Genomic DNA, 27,433 nt, shown 5'->3' on the forward strand with positions numbered 1-27,433 from the left:
TTCCTTCCAGAACAGAGCAAGGCAGCCCACAGGCAGATGGGATTGCCGGGCACTCGCCATCCAGAGAATGGAAACAAGTAAACACTGAACACGGTTTCCCTTTAAAGCAGACCTTTCACTGGATTTCTGCAGTTCACCAAAAAATAAATAAGAAAATTAAAAAAAAAAATGAATGGGCACCTAAGGTGTGCCAGGTACCTTGCTCGCATCCAGGGATACTGGCTGTGTCTATGCTCCCTGCCTCTCTGCTTCCCCTCTTCTGCCAAAACAAACTGTTATTTTGCATTCAAAGATATAGGCTCCCAATGCGTACTTTAATACACCTATTGATTTTCCTCTTGCCAGTCATTATCAAGATTTATTCATCCCCCTGGCTCCCCATTGATTGAGGAAAGCAGTATTCCCAGTGGTCAATCAATCCCGATAGACTCCATGACAAAGAGTCAATAGCTATTTATTATTTGATTTATGGGCTTAATTATCTTAAACACAACCAGGCAGGGACAAAGCAGAAGCTGAGCAGTGCTCAAGCAACCGTGGCCGGTTTGGAAATACATCAGACCAAAAGCCAGGGTCCGGCGAGTTCCCAGAGCAGTGGACACATACTGGTCTGACACTTGGTGTTCCCTGCCCACCCACGCCAGCCTGGAGGCCGCCACGAGGAGAGGGAAGGGACACATGCCAGGGTTTCGATTTGCATCTGCCAACTCAACAAGTCATAGGCCAGGCGTGTTTGGTGGTTTGGACAATGAACCTGGCCCAGAGGTAGGTCAGTGTTTTCCCCCACCTAGGGGGAGAGGATCATCAGGGGAGGGTTCTAAGGGAACCGTGGGGCATTAAAAAGAAGGATGAAGGGGCTCCTGGGTGGCTCAGTCAGTTAAGCGTCCAACTCTGAATTTCAGCTCAGATCATCAGCTCATGGGTCATGAGTTTGAGCCCTGCATTGGGCTCCATGCTGGAAGTGGAACCTACTTGGGATATTCTCTCTCTCCTCTCCTCTCTCTGCCACGCCCCAGCTCGCTCGCTCTCTGTCAAAGTAAATAAATAAACTTATAAAAAAAAAAAAAAGAGTGATGGACTTAGGCACAGCTGGGAAGGGAAAGAAAAGGAGAGGGTAGTTCGATATGGACTTTGGTCTGCATCAGACAGTCCTGAGTTCAAATCCTGCCTCTCCGCAGCTTTATAACCTTAGGCACACTGCTTCATCTGCTTCCTTGTCCATAATCGGAGGAGTTGAAGAGTTCCTCCTTCAGAGGGTTGTTAAACTCATTCAAAAGACAGAAAAACAGTATCTGCACGCAGGCTGATCAGATTGCAGGGAGCTAGCTTTTAATTACAACCTCGCCTCCCTCCATGAAGCTACCCCCGTGCTCCCAAATCTCTGTTTAACCACGGCCTGCCAGCAATGCTGAGCAAACCGTCCCTCTGGTTTCTGGAACACATGTTAAGGACCTGATGTTGCCCACACTTGCCTTCAAAACATGGGAGTGCAGCTGGCTATTTTTAACTTGGGTAAATAGTGAAAGCTGTTGAAAATGCCTTTGTTTCCAAAGGACTGCCAGCTTGCTGTTGCTGTCCCCTAAGGGAGTCCTGCCAAGTATCTTTCAGAACCTAGGGCATTCAAACCCGCATTTGTTCCCACTGATGCCTGATGAGAATCAACACGAACTGTCCACACCATTCTTGGAGGGGAGTGGGGGTGGGGGATAGAGGAACAATCCTGCCGCAAGCTCCTCTAAGAAAAGGGATTACCCCAAAGTGGTCTTTCTGAAATGCAAACCAGATTGTGTCCCTCCTCTGGCTAAAACTCTGGGTGGCTCCCCTTGCCTCTGGGAGAAAAGTCCGGATTCCTTAGTTTGGCTCACAAGGTCCTTTCAGACTGTCTCTAGCTTCTTATCTCTTGCCAGCACCCGTATGGACCCTATACCCCAGCTCCTGACTCCTCTGTCCCTTCCCTGTCTTGTTCCCTCCCATATCCAGCCCTTTGCATTATGGTTTTTATTGTTTAAAAAAAAAGTATTGGCATCCTTAAGTTTATTTATTTATTTTGAGGGAGAGAGTGAGCACACACAAGTGGGGGAAGGGCAGAGAGAGAGGGAGAGAGGGAATCCCAAACAGACTCCACACTGCCAGCATGGAGACCGACGCGGGGTTCGAACCCACAAACCGTGAGATCATGACCCGAGCCACAATCAAGAGTCGGATGCTTAACCCACTGAGCCACCTGGGTGCCCCAAGAATGCCAACACCTTCTTGTCCATCTGGCCAGTTCCTTGGTTGGGTATGGGGCCAGCTCTGGGTCCCCATAACCCCCTAGGTACTATTGCAGAGATTATGACACTGTTTGGGAATCATCCAGTGACCTGTCTGTGAGCTCCACGGGAGAGGTCGTGCCTTCCCTTCCTTACTCCCACCATCACACCCAGGAAGGACCTCGTATATGATGAATGTTTGGGGCCAATACCCCCTAATCGTGCAGTCTCTGTATTGTATTGTTATAATTCACATCGCATAATTGGCATCTCTTTCTTTTCATCCCTGTTAATTCTCCCACGTCCTATAGGCACACCCCCCACCCGGTTTGTACTACATTTCACTTATGTCCCACTCATTTCTCGGTGATTCTGAATAAATAGTACCACTCATTGTCTGCTGCTATACTTGCCTAGAGGATCAGGCCGCGATAATATGTGTGAATGTATTTTTGGAAACAGTTATCCATTCATCCAACAAGTATTTAAGGAGGAGCTCGTGTTTTAGAGGCTGGGGATACAGAGGTGAGTCAAATAGCTGAGATTCTGCTTTCCTGGGGCTTATGTTCTAAGTTGGGAGAAGGGGTGTAGGGAAAACAGATGAAAGGCAAGCAGGCAAACTGAGGAACAAAACGTTATCTTATGGTGAGAAGCGCTCTAATGAAAATAAAACACAGTGATGTCATACAAGGGGATTGTCGGGGGTGGGGGTGGGCAGTGGGGCACCGCTTGGGACTGGCTTCAGGACCCCAGGCTCTTCTGGTTTCCTGTAGCCCTGCCTGCGCCTCCTCAGTCCCCTGTGCACGGGGACCCTTCCCCACCAAGACACACAGCGCTGGAATGCTCCAGGCTCCGTCCTTGGGCGACCTCCTGCTCCTCCCTGGATGGCCTCAGCTTCCACAGGAGCTTACGGCTTCAATCACCACTTCTATGCAGATGACTCACACACGGTTATTTCCAGCCGCAACCTTCCATCTGAGCTGGAGACCAGTATATCCAGCTCCTTTCTCAACACCTCCTTACGGATGGCTCGAAGCTTACAGAAGTTAGGTAACATGGCCAACGTACAAGCCAGGAGCAGAGCTGGGCTACAAGGCTAAGAGGTCAGACTACAGCCATCACCTCGTATCATCTGATATTATAATCAACGCAAAACACCTGCGGCTTGTAGGATGCCAAGGAGAAAAAATACTGCTACTCTTACTTGCTTCTGCTATCCTTATCGCCATCATCATTGTTAGAATATCATCATTATTACTATAGCAACTGGGAGACACAAGGTATTGAGCACCTCTGCTTATAGGAGGCATTGGGCTATAGCCTGATTTCTAATTCTTATCACTCCCTTGCAAGAGAGAAAAAGGTCATCCCACTTTACAGGTGAACAAACAGAGGTCCATCAAAGTGAAGAAATTTGCAATAGACTCAAGTCCCCCCAAAAGGGAGTGTTCATACATCTATTTGGTGAAGCAAGCAAGTCATAGACCAGTGCTGCTGGGTGAGTCTGTCTTCAGTGGGTAGAAGATCTATCCACAAATGTGTGTCACAGAGCTGCTGGCTCGTCACCAAAACCCATGTCGTTTTCCTACCGGGAATACAGCTGGCTGGCTCTTCCTCAGCCTCCCCTGCGGCCAGGTGTGGTCAAGGGACGGTGCCAGCCCGTGACGCATGGGTAGGATGCATGTGACCTCTATGTATTTTCTTCTTTCCTCAGCTGAGGCAGAGGTCCCTGAGCCTTAAGGATGGATCCAAAAGATGGAATTGGTCTTGGGTCCCCCCCCCCCCACACAAGGAAAAGCCACCTACCGCCCAGGAACACCCACCTTGGACTATTCTGTGAGCAAGAAATGGACTTCTATAGTGTAAAGCCGCCTAATGCTTTAAGGCTTACTTGTTACAGCAGCTACCGTTACTCTGACAAATACAAACTGAGTTTGCACGCACACTGAGGGAACTGCCTGGAAGGATACACACCGAAATGCTAACGTGACTGCCTCTGGCTGCAGACGTCACAGGTGAATTTCATGTTCTTCTTTTTGCTGACCCGCATTCTCACTAACAAACGAGTTTTCACTCGGGCGGTAAGACACCCAAGTTACTTGTTAAGTGATGACAGATGGCACGCACGCTAATTTAGGATCTTTGAGATTCGAGGAACGTGGTGGCCAGTGGCAAAGTCTTCACCCAGGCAAGTCCGCTGCTGGTCATGTGATCATTTACCCAACAGGCGTATGCAATGTACATGCGATGATGCTAATAATAATAATGATAATGATGCAGTGCATTTATAGCGCTCCCTTCACAAAAGTCCCGGGGTGCTCTACATTCTAGCACAATTAAAGGCAGCCACAGACAAAAAACCTTTTCAGCTGTGCTTTATAAAGGGAAAGCAATTCAGCTCTTTGAACATGAAAGGAAGCCGATTCTAGTAGATGAGGGGGGACAGAGTCTCCATGTGCTCAGCGCCCCCTCCCCCACTCCTGTATGTTATATTTAGGACAATCAAACTGGCCCGGAGGGGAAAAAAAACATCAGAAAGCCCGCAAGTACAGAGTTACAGGAAAAGCAAGTCAAGATCTCATTCAGGCACGGAGCTGCTAGTGTCTTAGCAGAAGGCAGAGCCCTCCATTTGTCTGTTAAATACTGCAGCTTGGAGCTATTATGTTTGAAAGCATGAAAAACAAGAACTGATCTAGAGTTGAACATCGTCTATTAAATAGCTCCTGACATTGACCGGATTTGGAATGATGTGCAAATGAGCCCCACGGGATTTCATTACTACCTTGTCCCCGAGAGACGGGTGCGGCTGGTTATCGCGTGCGTATGGGGGATACAGTCAGCCTCACGTGACCGCGAAACTGTACTCAGATTCTGGGCACCCGGCGACTGGGTGGGACAGAGGACACTAGCCCAATGAGACATTAAAACAAAAAAATCTTCCTGAAAGCAGTGGGGGAATCCTGTCCTTCCTTCTCTTTCCTGGGGCGCACATCCCAAGCCCTGTATCGCAATAAGATGTTTACGTAATGCCCCTGTTGTCCTGCTCCCTCCTCCTCGCATCCCGGAGAAAGCATCTTCAACTTCACAAATGCAGAGCAACCGCTCCGGCGTCTTTCCTGAAGTCCCACGCAGGTGGGAACACCGCACTGACGGTCAGGACACCCCAGAGTCCTGTTTCCTCTGTGTGTGTCCTTCAGGGCTGGGCTGATGCTGTCACTGCTCTCAACCAAATGAGTCTGATACACCCAACCAACTAGCTCAGTGCAAGAGGAGGCAGCAAGCAGCCAGGCCATCAGGAAATTTCCAGGGGGGGTGTGAGGGACTCTGGTTTAAAATCTTTCATTGGCTTCCAGATGCAACAGAATAAACTCCACACCTTTATCCGTACTTTTGAGGCCCCGCAGCCCCTTTCCTACCATCCTGCTCCCTTCTGGCCCACAAACGTGCCCATCTCATTCCCACCTCAGGACCTTTGCACCTGCTGTACCACTGCCTGGACTGCTCTTTCTCTGCTGCTCACCATTAGGTCTCAATTAAATGTCACCTTCTCTAAGACACCTCTTCTGAGCCCCTCCTGTCACTCTGAACCTTCCCTGTTTGTGGCCCTCATAACACTTAACGCAATGCTTTATTATTGAACTTCATTGTCTGTTTCACTTGTTACTGACAGTCTCCTTAGCTGGAATGGAAAGTCTCTGCATGAACTCTAGGAACTGTGTTCTGAGCACCCAGCATGTGGTCTGGCACTCAGCCAGGGTCCCATACGTGTCTGCGGAAGGCGGTGAACTCACGTTAGCACTGAAGCTAATCGGTGGCTGTCAGGCCCCTGCTGGTCTTCACCTTGGGACATTCCCGGCCCTCACCTCTTCTGGGCCCAGCTGCTCACCTCTCAGTGCCACCTGGCAGAATCGCTCGGTGAGGGTGCAGGAGGTATGGGGTGTGCAGCTCTCGGCAGCAGAAAAGTCTGCTCACTCAGGGTAGGAGGTGGGAACCCGTTTCTTTAGAGCAATGGCTCTGAGCTCGAGTGCACAGAAGCGGGTCCTGAAGGGTTTCCTAACACCCAGAGAGCTGGACCCACCCCCAGAGCTTCCAGTTGGGAGGGAGGGGATTCTTTATCTTACATTTGCCTTTCTCTCTCTTTTTTTTAAACAAATTTTCCCCCTTGCAGAGTAAGATAGCAAGCAGAGGAAAGGGGCAGAGAGAGAGAGAGAGAGAGAGAGAGAGAGAGAGAGAGAGGGAATCCCAAGCAAGCTCCATACTCCGCGAGGAGCCCGAAGCAGGGCTTGAACATGAGATCGTGCCCTGAGCCAAAATCAAGAGTGGGACACTTAACCATTAGCCACCCCGGCACCACTTACATTTGCTTTTCTAAAAAGTCCCCAGGTGATGCTAGCCAGGGGTCCACACACTATGAAGCATGGCTTTAAACAATTTGGGGATTCTAGAAAAAGATTGGAGGAGGGCGATGGGGGGCTTATGGGCTATGCGAACTTTGTGAATTGCTGATGTTAATAAAATGAGTCTTTTGAAGGGAACAAGCAAGTGAGTAACTGTGTTTTGTAAGATGAAGAGCAAGAGAGGGAAAGTATGTAACATGGAGCGTATATGCAAGACGTGTGTGTGTGTGTGTGTGTGTGTGTGTGTGTGTGCATGCGTGTGCGTGTGTGTGTGGTGGCCCCACAGCACTTAACAGGACATTTCAGTACATACACAGAATCAAAGCCACAAGAAATGAAACCAGTTTAAAACTCCAGTGGCTCTCAAACTGTGGTGTATCTCGTCCTCCAGAACGTAATCAAAAAGAGGCTTTGGCTCGTTGAACTAAGATGCGGCCTCGCTCTCGTACGGTTACCAAGTCCCCCAGGTAAGTGTGATGTGATCAGCGGTGGTGAACGCCCGCGATAGATTCTTGCCTACTCCCTTTGCCCTGGCTGATGCAGGGCAGGGCAAAGAAGCAACATGCTGGCCTGATGTTTAGATACACGTTTGCTCCGTTCCAGGGTCTCTCAGTTATTTGTTCTATGACCCGGGCAGGGGGCTCCCTGCGCCCGTCCGACCTCAGTTTTCCCACTTGTTAAGTGGGCACAATCATAAATGGGAGAAGATCGCCGCGCCTGGCCCGAAGCGAAGCGCTTGCTGAAGGCTGGTGGAATCTGCTGCTTTTTTTTTTGGTTTACTCTGGGTGCTCTGCATTTATCCACATTAAATATAAATGCCCCTCAAGCAGGGAAATGGTTTCAGACATGAGCATCAGCTGTGCCTCCTGCAGGTGCAAGGGAAGGAACCATGTGATGGAGCTGTAGTCTCTGCCCGGCCCCCCGAAGCTCACCGTCTCTTCCTTTCCAGAGAGGGGGCTGGAGGGGCTGCAGCGGGAGCTAATGAGGGCCTTGGGACATTGTGATACCTTTCTGGGAAGAAGGGGGCGGCTTCTCCCTCCCTAGCGGTGGCTTCCCCCCGCTGCTGGTGCATACCTTCAAGACAGCAACCATGCACGCGGAGCTTCTCACAACCCAGCGCTTCCCAGTCTGGTCTGGCCTCGGGCAGCGGGCTGGGCTGCGGGGAAAGAACGCTGGCGCCTGGTGAAGTCATCTGCTCTGACCGTAGCGGGAAGCCGGGGCGATACATTGACATTTCCTTGAGCTTTGTTGCCTCGGCGGCTGTCAAAATACTCCCCTTGGGCCCCCGCCCTCTATTTTGGGAGTTTCTCAGGTTTTATTTGTCCTTGAAGACACCAGTTCCTGCCCGCCCCTCCCCCTTCCCCGGCCCACCACCCGCCTGGTTCCCTGAGCATAAAATCCAGACCTCTCGCCAGTGTTCCAGGCCATTCATTACAGGAGAGGGTCTCAGGGCGGAGGGGGGGGGGGTCTCCCAGCCGCCAGAAAGAGTCATGTGGGGAGGTTTTGTACAGAAACCCCAGGCCTATACAGACTAATTAAATCAGAGACTCTCAGGCACTGGTTGTCAACTGGGGGGTGACTTTGCCCCAGGGGACACCTGGCAATATCTGAAGACATTTCGGGTTCTCACAACTAGGGACTTGGTACCATTGTATCTCATGGGCAGGGGGCAGGGATCCTGCTAACCATTCTACAGCTCACAGGCCAGACCCCTAAAAATGTCACAGAGCTGAGGCTGAGGGACTGTTGCAGGCATTGGTATTATTTTAAAAAGTGCCCGCCTCAACCAGGCGTGAGCACCCCTCCTGGCCCCAGGCTGGCTCCCGCCAGCCTCCTTCCTCACCTGCTACCCTCTCGTCCTTCTCTACCATGTTCTGCCACCACAGTCTTCTTTCCAGTCTGAAGCACATCCTGCTCATTCTACCCCCGGGCCTTTGCATGTGCTGTTCCCTCCACTGGGTGTGCCCTGCCCTGTCTGCACAGCTGGCTCCTCACACTCCGGTCCCTGCCCAAATGTCACTTCTTCAGAGAGGCTGCCTGGATCCTCCCACACACAATGCACCCCTAAGATAACTCTAGTCCCCCGGTCCCTCTGCGGCACAGCTCTGGCTTATTTCCTTCAACACACTCAAATGATCCTACTCAAACGATCTCATTACTACTTAGCAGTAGTCTGTCTCCCCCACTAGAATGACAGGACTCTGAGAACAAGGGCCACATCTGTCTTGCTCACCATCATCCCCTAGCATCCAGAGAAGTGTCTGCTACGTAATGTGTTTACTAAGTATCTGGTGAATGAATGAATGACTGAATGAATGAATGGACAAGCTTTGGGGGACGATGGGGTTTGCAAGCTGTCAGACGGTGAAGTGCATTCACAGAGACCTGTGCTCTTGCCCTGGCCCCACTTTCCTCTCTTGGCCTCAGTTTCCACATCTGTAACATGGCCCCGATGGTTCAGTGGGATCAGGCTCCCCCTAATGAGGCCCTCCTGGTGACGTCAACTGTAGCGTTTTGCTTTGGTTTTGTCTCCATGGCACCCAACTGAGGTAGGTTGGTCCATGTTCCTGTCACCACTGGATAAATAAATTTCTTCCCACCGAGATCCTGATTATTTCGTAATTTTGTCTGGTCTATTTTTGTTTTTGGTTTTGTTTTTTCCAAAAACCTCCCTGTTTCCATTTCCCTCTGCACTATGCTGGGTACACAGTAGGTACTCCCTGGTAATACTCCCTAGGGTGTGGTTCCCAAATATTAGATTAGAATGGGCTGGGGGGCTTGGTTAGAAAGTCTTAACCTACAAACAGACTTGATTCACTAGGTCCAAGGTGATGTGACAGACTGAAAACTGGAGCCTGAAGATATCCAGGTTCTAATCCCTGGAAACTGTGACCTCAATATTGCAGAAGGCACTTTGTAGATGTGATTTTAATTGAGGGTCTTGAGGGGTGCCTGAGTGGCTCTGTTGGTTAAGCGTCCGACTTCGGGTCAGGTTGTGATCTCGCGGTCCGTGGGTTTGAGCCCCGCGTCGGACTCTGTGCTGACAGCTGGGAGCCTGGAGCCTGCTTCGGATTCTGTGTCTCCCTCTCTCTCTGTCCCTTCCCCAGCTCACGCACTGTCTCTTTCTCAAAAATAAATAAACATTAACAAAATTTTAAGTTGAGAGTCTTGAAATGAGAGGTGTTTCTGGGTGGCTGTGTCCTAAATGCAATCACGAGTGTCCTTGTAAGAGTGAGACCTGTGACCATGAAGAAGGCTATGTGACCGTGGAAGCAAGAGGCTACGATGCTGCCTTTGAAGATGGAGGAAGGGGCCACAAGCCAAAGAATGCAAAGAATGTTTCTAGAAGCTGGAAAAGACAAGGAAACGTTCTACTCCAGAGCCTCCAGAAAGGAGAACAGCCCTTCACTTTAGAGACCCACTCTGGATTTCCAATCTCAGAACTGCTGAACAATAAGTGTGTGTTGTTTTAAAAATGTCTATTTGATTTTGAGAGAGAGAGAAAGAAAGAGAGAGGAGCAGAGACAGAGGGAGAGAGAAAACCCCAAGCAGACGCCAGGCTCAGCACAGAGTCCAACGTGGGGCTCAAACTCACAAACTGAGATCATGACCTGAGCCGAAATCAAGAGTAGGATGCTTAACCCACTGAGCCACCCAGGCATCCCTAAACGTGTGTCATTTTAAGCCACCAAGTATGTGCTAATCACAATGTCCCTGGGAAACTAATACAAGTAGAGCACCCAGGCATCTGCATTTGAAAGACCTTCTTCCCTTTGCTGGCTCTGACGCAGGGGACCCCGGTGGACCATACTTCCAGAAGCCCTGCTCCAGAGCTGTTCCAGGCTGCTTCTCAAACCAGCCCATCCCCCGAGAACCAAAGCATTTTGTCAGAGTCGGAGGGACCCTGCCACAAGCGTCGATGTCTACCTCCTCATCAGCAGATGGGGACACTGAGGCCCGGGGAACGCCGCAGCAAGGCAGAACGATGGGAGGTGTTTTCATTCAACTCTGTCGGCTTTCAAATTCCATTTGGAGTTTTTAAAATGAGCGATGGCACATTCTGCCAATAGCTTTAGCAATAATCTCATAATGACCCAATCGTGAAACGATTTAGCAATCCTGCAGCTAATTGTATTTGTGGGTATAGCAATTGGGTAACTAGTTGGTTATTACTCATTCCCCAAGAGCCATACACATCGCATTACAAGGAAGCTAATCTTAGAAATACTTGTTAACTTCGATGATAATTACTAAGTAATTGGCTAGAACACGCCATTGTGAATTTAGCCGGAATATGCCAGGTAATTATCTGGTCTTATGTTCTCTGTAAAATAAATCCAGGGTCCAAAAATTGTTCCAGTTGGTTGGCTATTGTCCAACCATCAACCTCTGCCAGCCAATTATGCGGATGCAGGTGATTAATCCAATTACTCGAATACCAGGTTTCAAACTGAACGTTCAGAGAAGAGACCTGATGGTCAACAAGTGGACGGTACTAAATGGGAGAGAGGGATGCACAGAGCCCCTCCCTAAGATAAATATGTAATGACACAATAATATGGTATAAATGCCACTTGGGGGCTCATCTGGCTTCTTCACGCAAAATACCAAAACACTTCAGAGACCAATTACATGTCCCAAAGCTGCAGAGTCTTTATCACGGTGCCAGGAAAAGGCTGCGCTATTTGCGAAATCTGCAGGCAGTTATGGCGCTCGGGGAGGGGGGGGGGGGGCACAGAGTTTGTACATAATAGAAAAGGGCCAGAAACGCAGCTGGCTTACGGGATGAGTGACACATTTTCATAATGACCACTCGTTCTTCAAGGATGGTTGCTAACTGAATCTGTCCACTTCCAATTACCCAGCCCTTGGGAAAGGGGTGAGGGAGGCTCGGGGAACTGGGATCCACCAATAACACCAAGCAAGTCAGAGGGCGGGAGGCGAGAGGTTCTCAGAAGAGCCAGGTAAGGAGAGGAGATAGTGGATTTCAAATTTTTAGCTTGGGGATGTACAAAAGAGGAGTTAACAAGCCAGAAGGTGAGGAGCTGACCAGAGAGAAATTTGGGGTGATGGACTGGTGGGAGCAGTGGGGCAGAAGGCCAGCGGCAGGCACCCCAAGTAAAGGGCTCTGCACAAGAATGACACATTCTAGATCACAGATGAGGAAAGGAGTGGTGGCAGGTTTTAGAAGTGGCCACAAACTGTCCCCCTCCCTGCATCTATGTCCCTGTAACGTGACATTGCAAATCCTCCCATGCAGAGGCAGAGTCTGTTTCTTCGTGCTGGGAATCTAGGTTGACCACGCAACTTGGTTTGGCCAATGTACGTCGGCCAATGCAACACAGACAGAGGAGGGAAAGGCCCTTGCCCATCAGGGCCTGACCTCTTCCTTCACTTGGAACCCTGAGACCACGATGGGAATGAGCCCAAGCTAAGCTGTTGGGGGATAAGAGACCATCAGGAAGAGAATCGGGGCATGCCGGCTGATAACCTGCCAACCTGCAGACATGTGAATGAGGCCATCCAAGAAGGACCAGCCCCCTGTCTGACCTGCCTGCTGACCACAGACATATCCAAGAGCCCAGCTACTGGGCCTGGCTCAGCACAGAACTGTCCATAGAAGAGAGGAAAACTCTGAGTGTTGGGGGTAATTTGTTACTCAGCAAAAGCTTACTGATACACTCACCTCATGGGAACAGCTCAGCCCCTAAATCTGATCTGAGCTGGTTATTTGAGAGCCTCTTCTGTCCTTTTTAGAGTGGAGGACGACCATTTTTACCCTGGTCTAAGGAGGACTGAAGAGCCATCTCCTGAAATCCAATCCTTTGAAAACATTTACCATCTGACACATGGGTTCCAGTCAATCCATCATCTGCATAATCAATGATGACAGACAATAACCCATTTTCTTCTGACCACTGAGATCTTGTAAATGGACTCAAGGATGCTCTGTATCACAAGGGAACAGACCCGAAACACACCAGCTCTTCCCTGAGCTCACAGCTCCTGCTACGCACCTGCCGAGAGGAGAGGCTTGCGTGTTTGAGATCTTATCGCTTGAGCTGAGAATGGGAAGCAGACAGCTCCTAAGTGACTCCTGGCATCACAGGCCATACCAAGAACAGCACTGCTGTGGCCAGTCCTGATGCAACGGGAGAACAGCAGCCAGAGGTGAAACACACACCAAAGGATAGTTTCACAGCTGTTCGACTGAAAGCAAAGCTATTTTTTTTTTTCCAATGCATGTCACTGGGTGAGGTTAGACAGCAAGTGCAGGAAAGTTGCTATCATTTGACGTTTCCTTAATGTCAGTTCTCTGTTAATTACCCCTTCTGTGCAGGTATCGACCGCGGACCCTGGATATTTAAGATAGCAATGGTAAAGCTCTCCACATGTCATCTGCTGCTTTAACGAAAGCCAGAGTAACAGCTGTCAGAATCTTAGTCCAGAATCGGCACAGCAGGGACCGAGGGCCAAAACCAGCACGTTGCTAGCTTTTATAAGTAAAGTTTTATTGGCACCCGGCCACGTACATCCACTTACATCTTGTCTGGGGCTCCTTTCCCACCACAGTGGCAGAGTGCAGCAGTTGCTACAGAAACGGTCTGGCCCATAAAGCCACAACTATTCTCTACTGGGCCCTTTACAGAAAAAGTCTGCCGACTTCCGATTTAGCCCAATCCGTTCAATTTACACGTGGAGACAGTGAGTCTCAGCGATATCGTTTCACAAATACTCGGGGCACAGGGGGGCATCTAGAACTAACTTTCCTAACTTCCGTTCAGTGCTCTCCCCGTGGCCCCGCTCTGCCAAAGAGTCTTACCATCAAAAGCACTTCCTGGACTCTCAAGTCTTAGAACCACACAATTATGAATCGGTAGAGCTGGAGACGCTCCATTCACCGGAACGACGAGTCAACCGGAAACCCCCACTTCTCAACTCTGCCAGAAGCACAGCTCTGGGGACGGACCCACGGGTGGGGATCCCCGGCAGGACTGACCTGGTGATGATGGCCAGGTGGGGTGGGCTCATGCAGGCACCCATGAAGAGCACCACGTTCTCATGCCGCGTCTGCCTGTAGGCCATCACCTCCCGCTTGAAGGCCTTGAGCTGTTCCTCATTATCCCTCTCGATGTCGATCAGCCGGATGGCCACCTCGCCATGCCAGCGGCCGTGATACACCTGCCCGAAGCGGCCCTTTCCAATGAGCTCGCCAATCTCCAGCTGCTCAAAAGGGATGTCCCACTCCTGCAGGAAGATGCTGGTCTGGCTGGCCTTGCGTGGGAAGCTCCGGGCTGAGAGCAGGGACAGGTTCATCTCCTCAAAATCGTCCTCCGACTCCTCGGCCTCGTCGTGGCCCTCTTCATTCTGTGGGCGGAAAGGGGAGAGCGGTCAGAGCGGCTCCTGACACTGCCCCGCCTTCCCACGAGGTCCCACTGGGTCCCACTGGGACACGTCTCCATGTGCATTTTCGGCTGGTGTGCACACAGACCTCTTAGAGCAGGCCACTCTCGTCTAGAATCGTATACAATGAAGGGGCTGAAAGGGAGATCGTGGTAATCCCACGCTCCTGTGCTAAGGTGGAAACTGAGGTTCATGGAAGAGAGATGCTAGGGGGCCACCCATTCCGGTTTGCTGGGACTTTCCTGGTCTGGGCACTGAAAGTCCCCTTGGTGGGGGCACCTGACAGGCTCAGTCAGTACAGCATGTGATTCTTGATCTCAAGGTTGTAAGCTGGAGCCCCACACTGGGTGTAGAGATTACTCAAAGTCCCCTCGGGAAGCCCTTCAGTCCCAGCAAACAGAGTTGACTGGTCACCCTGGGAGATGCCCGGCTCTCTATCACACAGCCAGGCAGAGCTAGGGTTAAACCTCAGGTGTCTCAACTCCTAACACCCAACGCCCTCCTATTCTACCGTGATGTTGTGGCTTGTCTCCTTACGCGTGTGTGATAAAGGCAACAGGCACAACTACGTGTGCCTCAGCTGTCTGCACAGAGCATGTGACGATCCTCAATGTAGAGTGCCTTTTTCCCCCAGGGAATTTGGAATGGATGAGTCAGAAAAAGGGAGAGGTCACAGCTACTCTGCACGAGCCAGACACCTGGGCTTCCTATGCAGCCGCAGGGCAGAGAGGCTGGCTGATAGGATGGGCTTAACAATCAGAAGAAATGAGCAGAAATCTGGCCTCTGTGTGACTTTGGGCAAGCCACGGGACTTCTCTGAGACTTCCTTTTTCCCGTCATAAAGCAGAGCTGATAAAATCTGCCCCTGGGGATGGTGTGAGGTTTCCAATGACACGAAAGGCTGTTAAGTTCCTCGCACAGACCTGACCACCTGTATGCAACAGCGACTGGGCTTCCTGGGAAAATGCAGATTCCTGGGCCCCACCCAGAGCTGCTCAATCAGAAAGCAGCAGGCCAGGGCCAGAAATTCGCATTTTTATCCAGCACACCCACAGGGCCCCCGGACACTTAGGCATGACCACCCCGATCATTAGCCGCTCAAGGGCCAGGGACCCACCTTCCCAGCATGGGGGCTGGGAGTGTCCTGCCCCACGGCCTCTTTAGCTCCAGTGAGGGAGCAGCAGGCACCCCAGCCAGTGGGGATTCCCAGAGGCTTGGGGGCTGATTAAGCAGCCTGAGGCAGTGGCCCTTTGGCTGGCCGCTGGTCTTCCCGAGCCCAAACCTGAGCAAACTTGCCCCTCACGGCCCACTCAGGAGAAACAACACAGGAAACACTGGCTTCCCCAGGGATAATTTTTCAAGGACCACAATACCTGCCGAAAGGACCTGGTTTTCTCTGGAAACCCTGGCTCTATTCCTTTCAGTTCGGGGCACACCCACAGAGCTGAGGACTCCATGGTTCTTACCCAGGACACTTCGTTTATTCCTCCAGAAGTTCTGGCGGATGAGAAGAAGCCCCAGACCATTCTCAAAAGCCTGCCAGGCTCGGTGTCCCCAGGACTCTGCCTCCTCCCACGTGTTCTTTGGAAGGCAGTGGGGCACATCCCCCTTGGTACTCACCTGGCCCTAGGCCGATTTTTCCGCTAAGAATGTAAATCTCTTGCCAACGTCTGCACAGCTAGCTTTTCCGTGATGCGCGCCGTATAACGGCCCACTAGGCTTGGTGCCGGGAGGGGCCCCCGCTTGTTAGAACGTCCATCAAAAACAGGGCCACCCCACCGCCCGCCGCCCCAAGCCCTCCGCGTCATTAAAGACATCCACCGGCTCTGCCAAGCGCTGGGCAACCCCCGGGAAACAGGTGCGCCACTCTCTCCAAATCTCACCTCTGAGGTTGGCTCCAGTTCAATTTGAAGTAATGGATTTCCTTCCAAGCTTTAACGAAAAGAAAAATAGATGTGACCCTCGCGTGAAAAGGTAGGTCTGTGTATTGTCTAGCCGCGTATCAAGAGTCCTTGAACGAGAAGCCCTGGCCATCAAGCCTTCATCTCAAAATCCACTTCAACACTTGCGTCGAAACTAATCCATAACCTCGCCATGAAGAAGCGAGGACAAGGACACTGTTTTCAACAGGCTTTCTGGGCTGCTCAGGGCTCATTTTTCTTTCTTGCTTTGGTTTCCACTAATCTAGCAGCTTCCTTATAAACTGGCCTAATGCCACGGGTGGAAGAATCCTCAGAACTCTGGGTGTGTGCTAGGAAAGAATGAACGAGACCTCTAACGTTCACTCGGGTTCAGAATCTTCTGGAAGAACCTTAGCGTTCGGGATTACAGGTACCCCCCCCCGCCCCCTGCTTTTTGAACCCCCGCCCCGCCCCCTGCTTTTTGAAAGTCAGCACCATGCCGCTTTGCTTTTATGAAAGATCTACACTGGTGTCTGTTTTGCTGACCAAAAGAAATTCCAAGAGGACTTTTGCTTTTGTGGAAAGGGGTGACAAGCGAAAGTTGCCTTCAGCTTTTGCTTTGCCGCCGGCCATTACGGAGGCAGCGGGCACCCTGAGCAGTGTGAGTGATGCCTCCAAGCTCCTTTCCTGGGGCCCTACCCTCAGCATCTCAGCCTCAAGCCTCCACACCTTTGAGCAGTATCTATGAGCATCTGTGCTTTATCTCGATTTATTTTGTGCATCCGTTAGCAAGATGCGTCCTAAGGTATCAGAGAAGCCTAAGGGAGAAAGTTCTCAGGTCTGGGGACACCCGCCAATTTTTGCATTATAAATGAATGATAATCGCGTCTTCGCATGACACCATGTTGGCTTATGAAAGGTTTTGTAGGAATGCTCTACTTTCGGATAGTGGGGGAAACCTGCATGTGTCAGGAACGGGGCGAGGCCCTCCGAGGGATACAGAGTCGAAACCTGCGTGGCTCCTGACTTTGGGGACTATTATGTTACTACCGAAGGGACGAAAGCAAGTACGGAGATATCGTGCAGGAAGGCTGAAAGTGACACGGGCCAAAAGTCAGGCATGAACTGAATAGATGGAGCATGATGGAAATTCCCCGGAGAGATTATGGGATGTGTTTTTGAAAACTCGCAGTGTTTGAGTTGGCTGGATGTTGCCAATCACAGTGAACCGGGATGCGTGGAGTGAGAACGAACAAAACCGTATCTGGAAGGACTGGAAGACACAGGTGGGAGCACGTGCACGCGTACGCTTGGGTCCGTGCGCGAGTGTGATGCAGTCTTGAGCTCGTGAGCTGCAGCTGTTCTGAGCGTGGGCGCAGGCTGAGTGCAGGGCTGGGGAGGGATCAGTGTGTTTGCGTGTGTGAGTACTAAGTATAGATTGGGTACTGCGTGGGTATTATGGGATGTGCTCTGTGCAGGGGTTGTTCTGGGCACACGTGAGTTGGGTGTACCCCGTGGGGGATGTGGGGGGCTCACCGTGTGTTGACAGCTGGGTACGTACTGGGGTGTGAGGGGAGTGTTGGAGCACATGGCATGTGACGGGGACGTGGGGGACAGTGTGTGTTAGAGGTGTTTCTGGGGGTGTGTTTTCGGAGTAGAGGAGGTGTACGTGTTTACAGAGTGCAGTGCGGAGACTGTAACTGGGCTGCTGAAGGCACAGAACCGGCGGCAGGAAGGAATCACAATGAGCACCTCTGGAAGCTTAGCAGGGGCCCCTACCCACCCCCTCACTTGAGGGGCCACCGCTCTCCTAACCCTGAGACCCCAAGAGGCTGCTGACCCTGCAGACAGAGCCAACCCACTTCCGGGAGGGGCTCTTGGCCAGAGGGAGTCTGAGAGGCTGCAAGAACGAAAGGGGGAGAGAAGGGTGGGTCACAAAGTGCCCTCTGCTTTCCTATCAACCAATCATTTACGGCCCGGCCGGCCCCGGGAACATCTGCCGGGAACTTGGCATTTTGGGGAGATCCGGGTGGAACAAGGCAGCTGGAGTCCCTCCTCACCCAAACACAAACCAGGCAGCCTTCCTCTGCCTGCATCAAGGCGTGATTACAGTCACTGGGCGATTAAATTACTTCTTCCTGTGAAGTGTTAGTGGCCGTCACTCCATGCACTTCTAAGCAGATCGCAAGCAGCTACCGACGCCGTATTTCGCGGGCGCTCCCTGACTGCCAGTTAATAACCCGGAGTTCGTCTTGCACACATTGTGGAATTGGCTTATGTGCAGAAGAGGAACGACCGGGAGCTGGAAGTCAGCACCATCTCCCTGGCAAACTGCTGCCCCCTTGATTTCACGGATGTACCACCTGGGTCTTTAACAAAGTCCGTAACATGGGGCAGGAAGGGTGCAGCAGTTAGCGGGGAGCAACCAAATGGGCAAAAGTGTGAGTTGGGAAACCGGTCGGATCGAAATTAGGTCTCCAGCATGCCCTACGCTTGGGCCACCGGCCGAAGAAGTTAAGTCAAGGAAGGTGGTTTCACTGCGGCTGCACAAACAATACCCCACCTAGAAAGAGAGTGTGTGTCCCAAGGACGCCAAAGGTGCCACGTACAGAGACATTCACTGCAGTGTTGTTTACAACAGTGAACTATGGGAAGATAGGAGATCTGGCAAGAGGGAAATGGTTAAGGCCATTGTTGTACATCGATAATAGTATTTTACAGCCATGGAGACCAAGGTCTATGAAGAGTCTGAGATCATATGAAAAATGCAATGCTATAGCTTTTTTAAGGGATAACAAAGCAGGCTGGAAAGGGCATATATCATGAGTCACAAGTATACAAAAACACGAGAGACAGAGCACACATCAAAATTCTAAGGGTGATATGATTATGAGTGATTAGTTTCCCCCTTTTTTTTACAGAACAGTCCACATTTCCCAAAATTAGTTTGTATTATTTTTATAATGGTATAAACCAGGGGCCAGAAAACTTGGTCTGTAAAGGGCCAGAAAGTAAATCTTTTAGACTTTGCAGGCCGTATGGTCTCTATTGGGAACGATTCAACTCTGCTGTTGTAGTCTGAGAGCCACCAGAGACAGTATGTCATAAACAAATGGGCATGGTTGTGTTGCAATAAAATTTTATTTATAATTTTTCCTAATGTTTATTTATTTCTGAGAGAGAGAGAGAGAGAGACAGAGTGTGAGTGAGGGAGGGGCAGAGACAGAGAGGGAGACACAGAATCTGAAGCGGCTCCAGGCTCCGAGCTGTCAGCCCAGAGCCCGACGCGGGGCTCAAATTCACCATGAGATCATGACCTGAGCCGAAGACAGACACTCAACCGACTGAGCCACCCAATAAAACCTTATTTATAAAAACAAGGGGCAAACAGGATTTGTCCCATAGACTGTAGTCTGCTGATCCCTGGTATCAGCCTAAATTATTCTTTTTAAAGGGAGGGACAATGACGTAGGATGACCGTTCTTTCATTAAGTTCTAGCTATTACCGAAAGTTAGCTTTCTGATCATAGAAAAGTCTGGGGAGCCTGAGGAAATGGTCCAGCCCCTGGAAATCACACTTGACAAGCAGGGTCAGGACACAAAGCACAGACGACTTGTTGGGCCTAGGCTGAGGGAGGCTGTCATCCTCTCCCTCTCCTTGAGTCATTCCCCGTGTCTCTCTCTCCCTCAGTATCCCGCCCCATCAATTCCAGGACCAGGAAGACAGAAGACAGTGACCCTGAGCAGACTGAAGACCCAGGACAGGAGAAGGAGGTCTCTGTTCCACTTACATTGGATTCGAGGTCACCGGATGCAGGATGACCTGGGGCGCCCGGGTCGGCGTCTCTGGCACTGGCACTACATCTGAGAGGCAGACATGAGAGTCAGAAATCCAACATGGAGTCCACAGTCTCCCCCCAAAGACCTAATTGCTGGGAGATGGGGCAGCTAGTAACTTGTCACCAGATCACGGTGCCCCTGGGGCTGGCCAGTCCCCTCTGTCCCTTTCTCAATCACCTGTGCTTTTCCTGCTCAGAAGCACCAGTGTTCTAAGATGACATCCTGAACCAAATGCCCCACTCTTGACTAGGGGGCTGCCAGAACCCCAAGCCTCTGACCCGAAGCATCCACTGGTCACCTCCGAATCACCCCCCAACTCCTGAGTTCTCCTTGGGATGGTGAGGCCACTTGGTTTCACGTCTCCCAGTGCCCAACTCACCTCTGACCACCTCTCCCCTGCCACGTGGGCTCTGGACCCCTCCTTACCCTGGCCTGTCCTTCTATTGCAGACCACCTCCTCAGGCCTTGCCCTTGAGCCTTGGGATCTCCTTGGTACCACTGTGCCCTTGGGGCCTCCCAGTCTTTCCTTTTCCACCTCTACGTCCCACCATTATCCTGGGGTCTAGTGGTCCCACTGCCATCCTCTTTGAGCTTGCCCATCCCAACAACCTTCACCTTCGTCCATTCCAGCAACCCACGCACCTCAGCAGTCTCGTTCAGAAGGGCCTGAGCGTGCACGGACTCACCTGGGAAGATGAACTGCTGTTTGTACTTGTAGTAGTGGGACGCTGGCAAAAGAACGAAAATACCAACGTGAGCACCGCCCCGAGCTGTCCCTGCAAGTAACAGATTGGGTTCCCACAGCCACCACGTGGGTTCCCTGCCCACCCTCGAGGGGTTCCAGATTTCTGCAGACCTTCTCAATGACAAGGGGCTGAGAGCATGTATAAAGGAAGCAGAGCTCTGGACATCCAAGCCAACCCTCCCACGGGCAGCTCCCGGAGAACAGAGAGTCACCCAGAGCACAATCCCATTTTTTGTTAACTGCACAGGGACACATACACACAGAGAAAAGTCTGTGAAACCATAATCTAAAATAGTCGTTTTTTCCCCTCTTTGATTACAGACGCTTTCAAAAAATCCTTTAGGACACAATGAGATATCATCTCACACCTGTTAAGATGTCTACTATCAAAAAGAGAAAAGAGAAGTGTGGTGAGGGGAAGGAGAAAGGGGAAAGAGTGGGGTGCTGTGGGTAGGAATGCAAACTGGCACAGCCATTGGGGAAAACAGCATGGGGGTGCCGCAAAAAAAAAAAATAGCACTACCACGTGATCCAGCTTCTGGGAATATATCCGAAGGAAACGAAATCACTATCCTGGAACGATAATCTGCACCCCCGTGTTCACTGCAGCATTATTTACAAGAGCCAAGACACGGAAGCAACTCAAGGGTCCACTGATGGGTGAACGGATAAAGCAAATGGCACACGTACACACACACACACACACACACAATATACGTACACATGTACATACAATGGAATGCTATTCAGTCTTAAAAAAAAGAAGGAAATTCTGCCACTGCAACATGGATGGACCTCGAGGGCACTGTGCTAAGTGAATTAAGTCAGACAGAGAAAGATACTGTATGAGATCACGTAACATGCGGAATTTGAAAAAAAAAAATTCATAGAAACAACCAGATGGGTTAGGGAACAGACTGAAGCTGGCCAAAAGGTACAGACTTCCAATCAGAAGACAAATTAAGTCCTGGTGAGGTAACGCACATCATAGTGACTACAGTTCACAATTACTGTTCTGTATCTTTGAAAGTTGCTGAGAGTAGATCTTAAAAGTTCTCATCACAAGGAGGAAAATCTGTAACTGTGTGTGGTGATGGATAGAAACTTGGACTGTGGTGATCGTTTCCCAGCACACATATGTACCAAATCATTACCTTGTGCGCCTTAAGCATATACGATGTTATATGTCAATTACATCTCAACAAAATTGGGAAACTATGCATTTCCTGTGTTTTTCAAATTTTCTACATTGAGCATTGTATTAGTTTTCCTGTTGCTGCTGTAACAAATTGACACACTTGGTGGCTTAAAATAACACACTTATCTTATAGTTCTGGAGGTCGGAGGTGCTGGAATAAGTCATAAGGGGCTAAAAGCAAGGTGTCGCCGGGGCTGGTTCTTTCCAGAAGCTCCAGAGGAGAATCCATGCCTTGCCTCTTCCAGATGTTAGAGCCTGCATGCACTTCTTGGCTCTGAGCCCACGACTCTAGTCTCTGCTCCCCTTGTCCTGATATCACCTCCTGCCGTCTCTGACCTTCTTGTCTCCCTCTTATAAGGACCCTTGTGGTTACATTTAGGATCCATCTGGATAATCCAGGGTAATCTTCCCACCGCAGGATCCTTAACTTAATCATCCCTGCAAAGTCAAGTCACCTATAAAGTCACAGATCCACAGATTCTGGGGTTAGAGCGTGGTGAGTTTGGGGGTACCATTATTCTGCCTACCACAAGCATGGGTTAATTTCTGTACTTAGGGAAAAAAGAAATTTCCTCAACTTCACTGCTGATTCACCCACAATTCATTTTACTCCCAGTGCCAGTTCCGGACATCCCCGAGGTTTCTAATGTTTACCCCTTACTCCTGTGGGGTGGAGGGCCTGGAGCAGGGGTGGGGGACAAGGGTATCGTGGGCAGTGGAGAGGCCACACTGAGCAGGAATGGGGTCAGATAGGAGTCCAAACTGGTGAGCGTGCTTCCAGAAGCAATTTTATTACCTGCAGGGACAACCTACAACTGCACGCCGACTCACCAAGCATTACTGCAGTGGTTCAGAGGCTGGGCCCAGGGGTTGACAAGCCATGGCCCAGGGGCCAAATCTGGACCATCACCTGCTTTTGTCCATAAAGTTTTATTGGAACACAGTCACATTCATTCATTTGCATGCTGTCTCTGGCTGCCGACATGCTAGGACGTCAGAGCTGAATATTTGCAACAACAGAGACTATATGGCCCACAAAATCTAAAATATTACCATCTGGCCCGTGATAGAAAAAGTTTGTTGACTTCCGGTTTAAAGCAAAGATGAGCTGGACAGCAGGAGTAGGAAGCTGATCCTGTAGGGCTGAATCCTCACTCTTCCTTTGGCTGTTTGTAAAAGCTTGGGCAACTCTCTCCGAGTCTCAGTTTCCACGGGATAATCACAGTCTTTCCCTCGCAGGGCTGAGATCATCATTCCATGAGATAAGAGTGCATAGTGGTGCTGAATAAGCATTCGCTGCAGCGAATAGGCCAATATCTTTCTAAGCTCTCTTAATAAACAGACAAGAATGATTTATAATTAAGAGAAAATCGGTTTCAAAGAGCGAAGTCATTAGCTGCCCCTGAGGCTGGAACTGATTTATTAACTCCCCAGGACAGAGAGGGGCCTGGTACCAGTGGGTGCACAACTCGTGTTTATTGAATTAATCAACTCTCTCCTAGCACAGCAATCCCCAAATATCCCAGATAGTTGGAATCCAAACGGATGCATTTCCTGATTCTGGAAAATGAGGTGCCCAGGGTGAGAAGCAACTCAGCCAAGGTCACAGAGCAAAGCTTTAAAACAAAACCAACCTCCAGGACTTCAAGGACCTTTCTTTCTTCTGTTAGATAACTTAGGTTTTGTTTTTTGTTTTTTCATTGCATGCAGTCAACAAGAGGCTAAAATTAAAAAAGAGAAAACTACCCAGGGTTCTCAAGAAGCTTAGCTGATCTCTTCCCTCCCCAGTGGAGACGGGGGATTCGGTGTCTGCAGCAAAGGATAGCCGGCAGTGACATTCTTTTATGGAGCGGCAGCTGGGCGAGGGACAGCAAAAACCGCTCTGACAAGGGACAGGGGTCAGGCAAAGGGACACTGGCGAAGGTCTCCACGCACAGAGCCAGCCCCCTCCCTCCTCAACCCCTCCGTGTGCCAGAGAACAGCTCGTTCCTGATGATGAATCCGAGCGGCTCCTGACTCTCTGGCATTGAAGAGGTCTTGGGAACTGGGAGTCCTCAGGTGGCTGGAGGCCAGAGAGATACGCAGGCCACTTTGAAGGCACTTCACTTCTACCCCGAAACCCTCCTTCCCTCCTTCCTTCCCTAAGGCCTCCCCCCAAAGCAGCCTGGATCGTCTTCTAGAAGGAAGGATGGAGGGTAAGTCACCTTCTGCCTACACCCTTTAAAGAAAATCTGAATTCCTGCCGTGGCCCTGCAAGGCCCGGCCAAGCCTCATCCCTGTACCTCTGAGTCCTACCTGGTGCCACTTTTCCCTCATTCACGGCATTCGGGCCACGGGGACATTTTTGCAGCTCTTTCCTGGGGCAGGGCCTTTGCACATGCTCCCCTCCCTCTGCCCAGCCAACTCTCCCCCATCTTCAGAACTCAGACGCCTCGGACCCTTCAACCTCAACTTGCTCTCCTCTTGAACTCGCTGTATGGCTGCTGTACCGCCGTTCTTTCCCTTCATGGCACTTGGTGCAACTCATTTCAGGTGTGCGTCTGTGTGGTTAACCCGTCTCTCCCGCGAAGCTATAGACTCCACGAGAACAGGGGCTGTGGCAGGCCGAGTGAGGCCGCTCTGCCCAAGACGTCCACAACCTAATCCCTGGAGACTGTGACTACATCCGCTTCCATGACAAGGGTCCTTCCAAGAGGGAGGCAGACGGGTCAGAGTTAGAGAGTCAGAGATGCGATCACGGAAACAGAGGTGGGAGTGGGGTGGAGCCGTGTGCAAAGGAACGCAGGCAGCCGCTGGAGGCTGGGGAAAGGCAAGGAAGTGGATTCCTCCCTAGCACCTCAGGAGCAACCAGCCCTGTGGACACCAGTGAAACGGATTTTGGACTTGGGACCTCCATCACTGTAAGATAGTACTTCTGGGCTGTTTTTTTTTTTTAATACATGAAATTTATTGTCAAACTGTTTTCCATACAACACCCAGCGCTCATCCCAAAAGATACCTCTGGGCTGTTTTAAGCCACTAAGCTTGTGATGATTTGTTACAGCAGCCATTGGAAACTCAAACAGGGCATGTCTGGTGTGCATACGGCTCTATACCTAGTGCCTTGTATACCACGGGTACATAGTAGATGTTCAATAAACATGTCTTATGATGGATGCAGTCTGAGGGCCAGAAAATGACTTGAAGAGAAAAATCTGCAGCCTTGGGCAGTGCATGAATTTCCAGTCATTCACTCATTCATTCATTCATTCATTCATTCGAAAAAACCCCATTTAATTAGTGCCTTAAGCTGTAGGCAATGTGTTGGCCTTCAGGTGTAGAAGCGTGAATGAAGCAGACATGTTTCCCAGTCTCACGAAGCTGATAATTCTGATTGTCACAGAGGACACGGACACTAAATAAGTTAATAAATGAACAAAATCATGGTAGGGAAGGAGCACTGTGGAGCATAGAGACGGAATCAGGGCAGAGTGAAGGGAGGTAGGGGGTGCTGAAAGGGAGGAAGCACACCCATAAGCCACCTGCCATGTCAAACATGGCCCCAGGATTCAGAAGCAAGTGGCTGAGAACAAGGAGGTCAATCATAAATCCTGCCAAACCTGTGCCTGACGCGCTTCGTTTTCCAACTAAAAACCCTTCTTCCGTATGTCCTGAGGTCAACACGTGAGCCAGATGCCTGTTAACCCCATAGACCCTTCTGGAAAAGAATGTTCTAGGTATCAGTCAATGCTGAGAACATTATGATGCCTAGGTATTAGCCAGAATAGTCTTCAAAAACTCAACATTTGGCAGGGAACCATAACCACAGCTGCCTTTCCCATCAACAGAGGCTTGTAGTCAAGGGCGTGACGGGTGGCTAGGACCTTGTGTGAACAAGACAGGCACTTGTCATTGTGAGGGAATTTTGCTAAAACCTCCTAAGTCAAGGGAGAAGGTCTGGCTGCTCTTCTGGAAGGTCCCGTTTTGTTTTCCACTTCAATATTGCATTTTGTGATTATTGTTCAATTATGAAACGGGTGCGTTCCTTGATACTCTATACGCTGTAGCAATGCATAAAATAAAATTTTTCTTCTTAGAAACAGCTGCCAGGAAGTTCTTGCAGGCTTTTTTGTGCATATACAAATAGACAAGTATATATACACATGCATATAAACATACAACTATATATAATTATTTTAGAATAAATAGGATTTTATTATACCGACTGCTTTGCAAATCACTTGTTTTCCCACTTACAAGACATTGTGTATACCTTGCATGTCAGGATATCCACAAAGAACATCCACATTCTTTTTAAGGGTGGCTGAATATTTAGTTATGTAGATATATTACAGTGTATTCAACCATTCCTCTCTTGATTGTATTTAACCATTCCCCACTTGGGTTGAGTCCAAAGTTTTCACTATCTCAATGAAATCCTTACGTACAGATCCCTGTACCCTATGCAAGCATATCTGTATATAAAGTCTTAGAAGTCATATCACTGGTCCACGGAATGTACCTATAAAACTTTGATAGACAATGTGAAATTACCTCCTCCAAAAGGATTAATTCGATCCCTGCTCTGAATGCCAGGGTATGTGAGGATTTCATCTTGATTTCCACAATTCGGATTACGCCCCTATTAATTGGCAGTGATGATGAGAAACACCAGAAATGGTAGCCATGGCAATTTGTTATTCTTATGTTTATGTAATAATGGAACCAGCTGGCATGTGTCAAGACCTTCAGCGAGACACTCGCTCTGTTCAACTCGGTACATGTATGATGAGGTTTGGTCCTTCCACGATTCTATGGAGTAGATGCTTTTATCATTATCCTCATTTTACAGATGAGGAAACAGAGGCACAGAGAGGTAACTGGTTTGCTCCAGCACGACGCCGAGATTGAGCAGTAGAGCTGGGATTTCAACCCAAGCAGCCCAGCTCCAGAGCTCATGCTCCTAACTGCTGTTCTAAAGTGCCTGCCCTCAGAGGACCCCTCAGCCCACACCCCAAATGACGTCACTGTCATGAGATGCTCTGGAGTAGGTGCGGATCGCTGGCAGGCTAGCAGCAAACGGGCAAGGACCCGTCCTCGGGGACCCTGCCCCAAAGAGTGAGGGAGCTAAGGGAAACAGTGATCACCCTGGGTTAGCCAGGTCTCTCGCCAGCAGAGTCTTCTAGGGATAGAAAGAGCTGTGGCACTCTGACATACAGGTCTCCCCTCAGAGGTCCCCTCCCAGCCCCTGGCCCACAAGGAAGCAGTGCAGCAGTTTCCGGGGAAATTCCCTGAAGTCAGTGTCTGGGAATGGGATGGAACAGGGCTAAGAAAGCGCCCAGACCCACTTCCCCCCAGGTTTGGGGCGGAGGGACGGTCATGGAGTGTCAAAGCGCCCTTCTTGCATTTGCCCCCTTCCAGTGAAGCAGAAATGGACCATCCTGCAGGTGGCAGGGGGAGCACCCAGTCCGTGGACACAGCAGGCGGTTTTTGCCTAATTGACTCTGGGAGGCACTCGCTGGAATGCTTCCAGCTGGTGACTCACATTATGGTCCTTGCTGGCTGCCCAGTGAGTGAGTGGTCCTCATACCAGACAGACACAAGACTTCCTCAGGCTTGAACGTAACCAAAAAATCCCAATCTTGCAAGACTTCAAAATGTGCCCTCCTCCTATGGACTTAGCCCAGATCAAAACAGTGCGGGTAGGTGACAGCTTG

General features: G+C 50.2%; 1 protein-coding gene across 4 annotated transcripts in view; it reads right to left on the minus strand.

Moving 5' to 3' along the window:
* Positions 1-27,433, minus strand: part of KSR2 (kinase suppressor of ras 2) — a 440,326-nt gene that overhangs the window by 59,890 nt on the left and 353,003 nt on the right. For all 4 annotated transcript variants that reach the window (XM_078435742.2, XM_081790698.1, XM_081790699.1 and 1 more), the window contains exons 11-14: positions 20,481-20,522; positions 19,746-19,818; positions 15,937-15,985; positions 13,650-14,017 (exon numbers count right to left, since the gene is read on the minus strand). In XM_078435742.2, coding sequence (XP_078291868.1) covers positions 13,650-14,017; positions 15,937-15,985; positions 19,746-19,818; positions 20,481-20,522 — 532 coding nt within the window. The remainder of the gene's footprint in view (positions 1-13,649; positions 14,018-15,936; positions 15,986-19,745; positions 19,819-20,480; positions 20,523-27,433) is intronic.

This window comes from Panthera onca, chromosome D3 (assembly GCF_046562875.1).
Source record: "Panthera onca isolate mPanOnc1 chromosome D3, mPanOnc1 haplotype 2, whole genome shotgun sequence".
NCBI lineage: Eukaryota > Metazoa > Chordata > Mammalia > Carnivora > Felidae > Panthera > Panthera onca.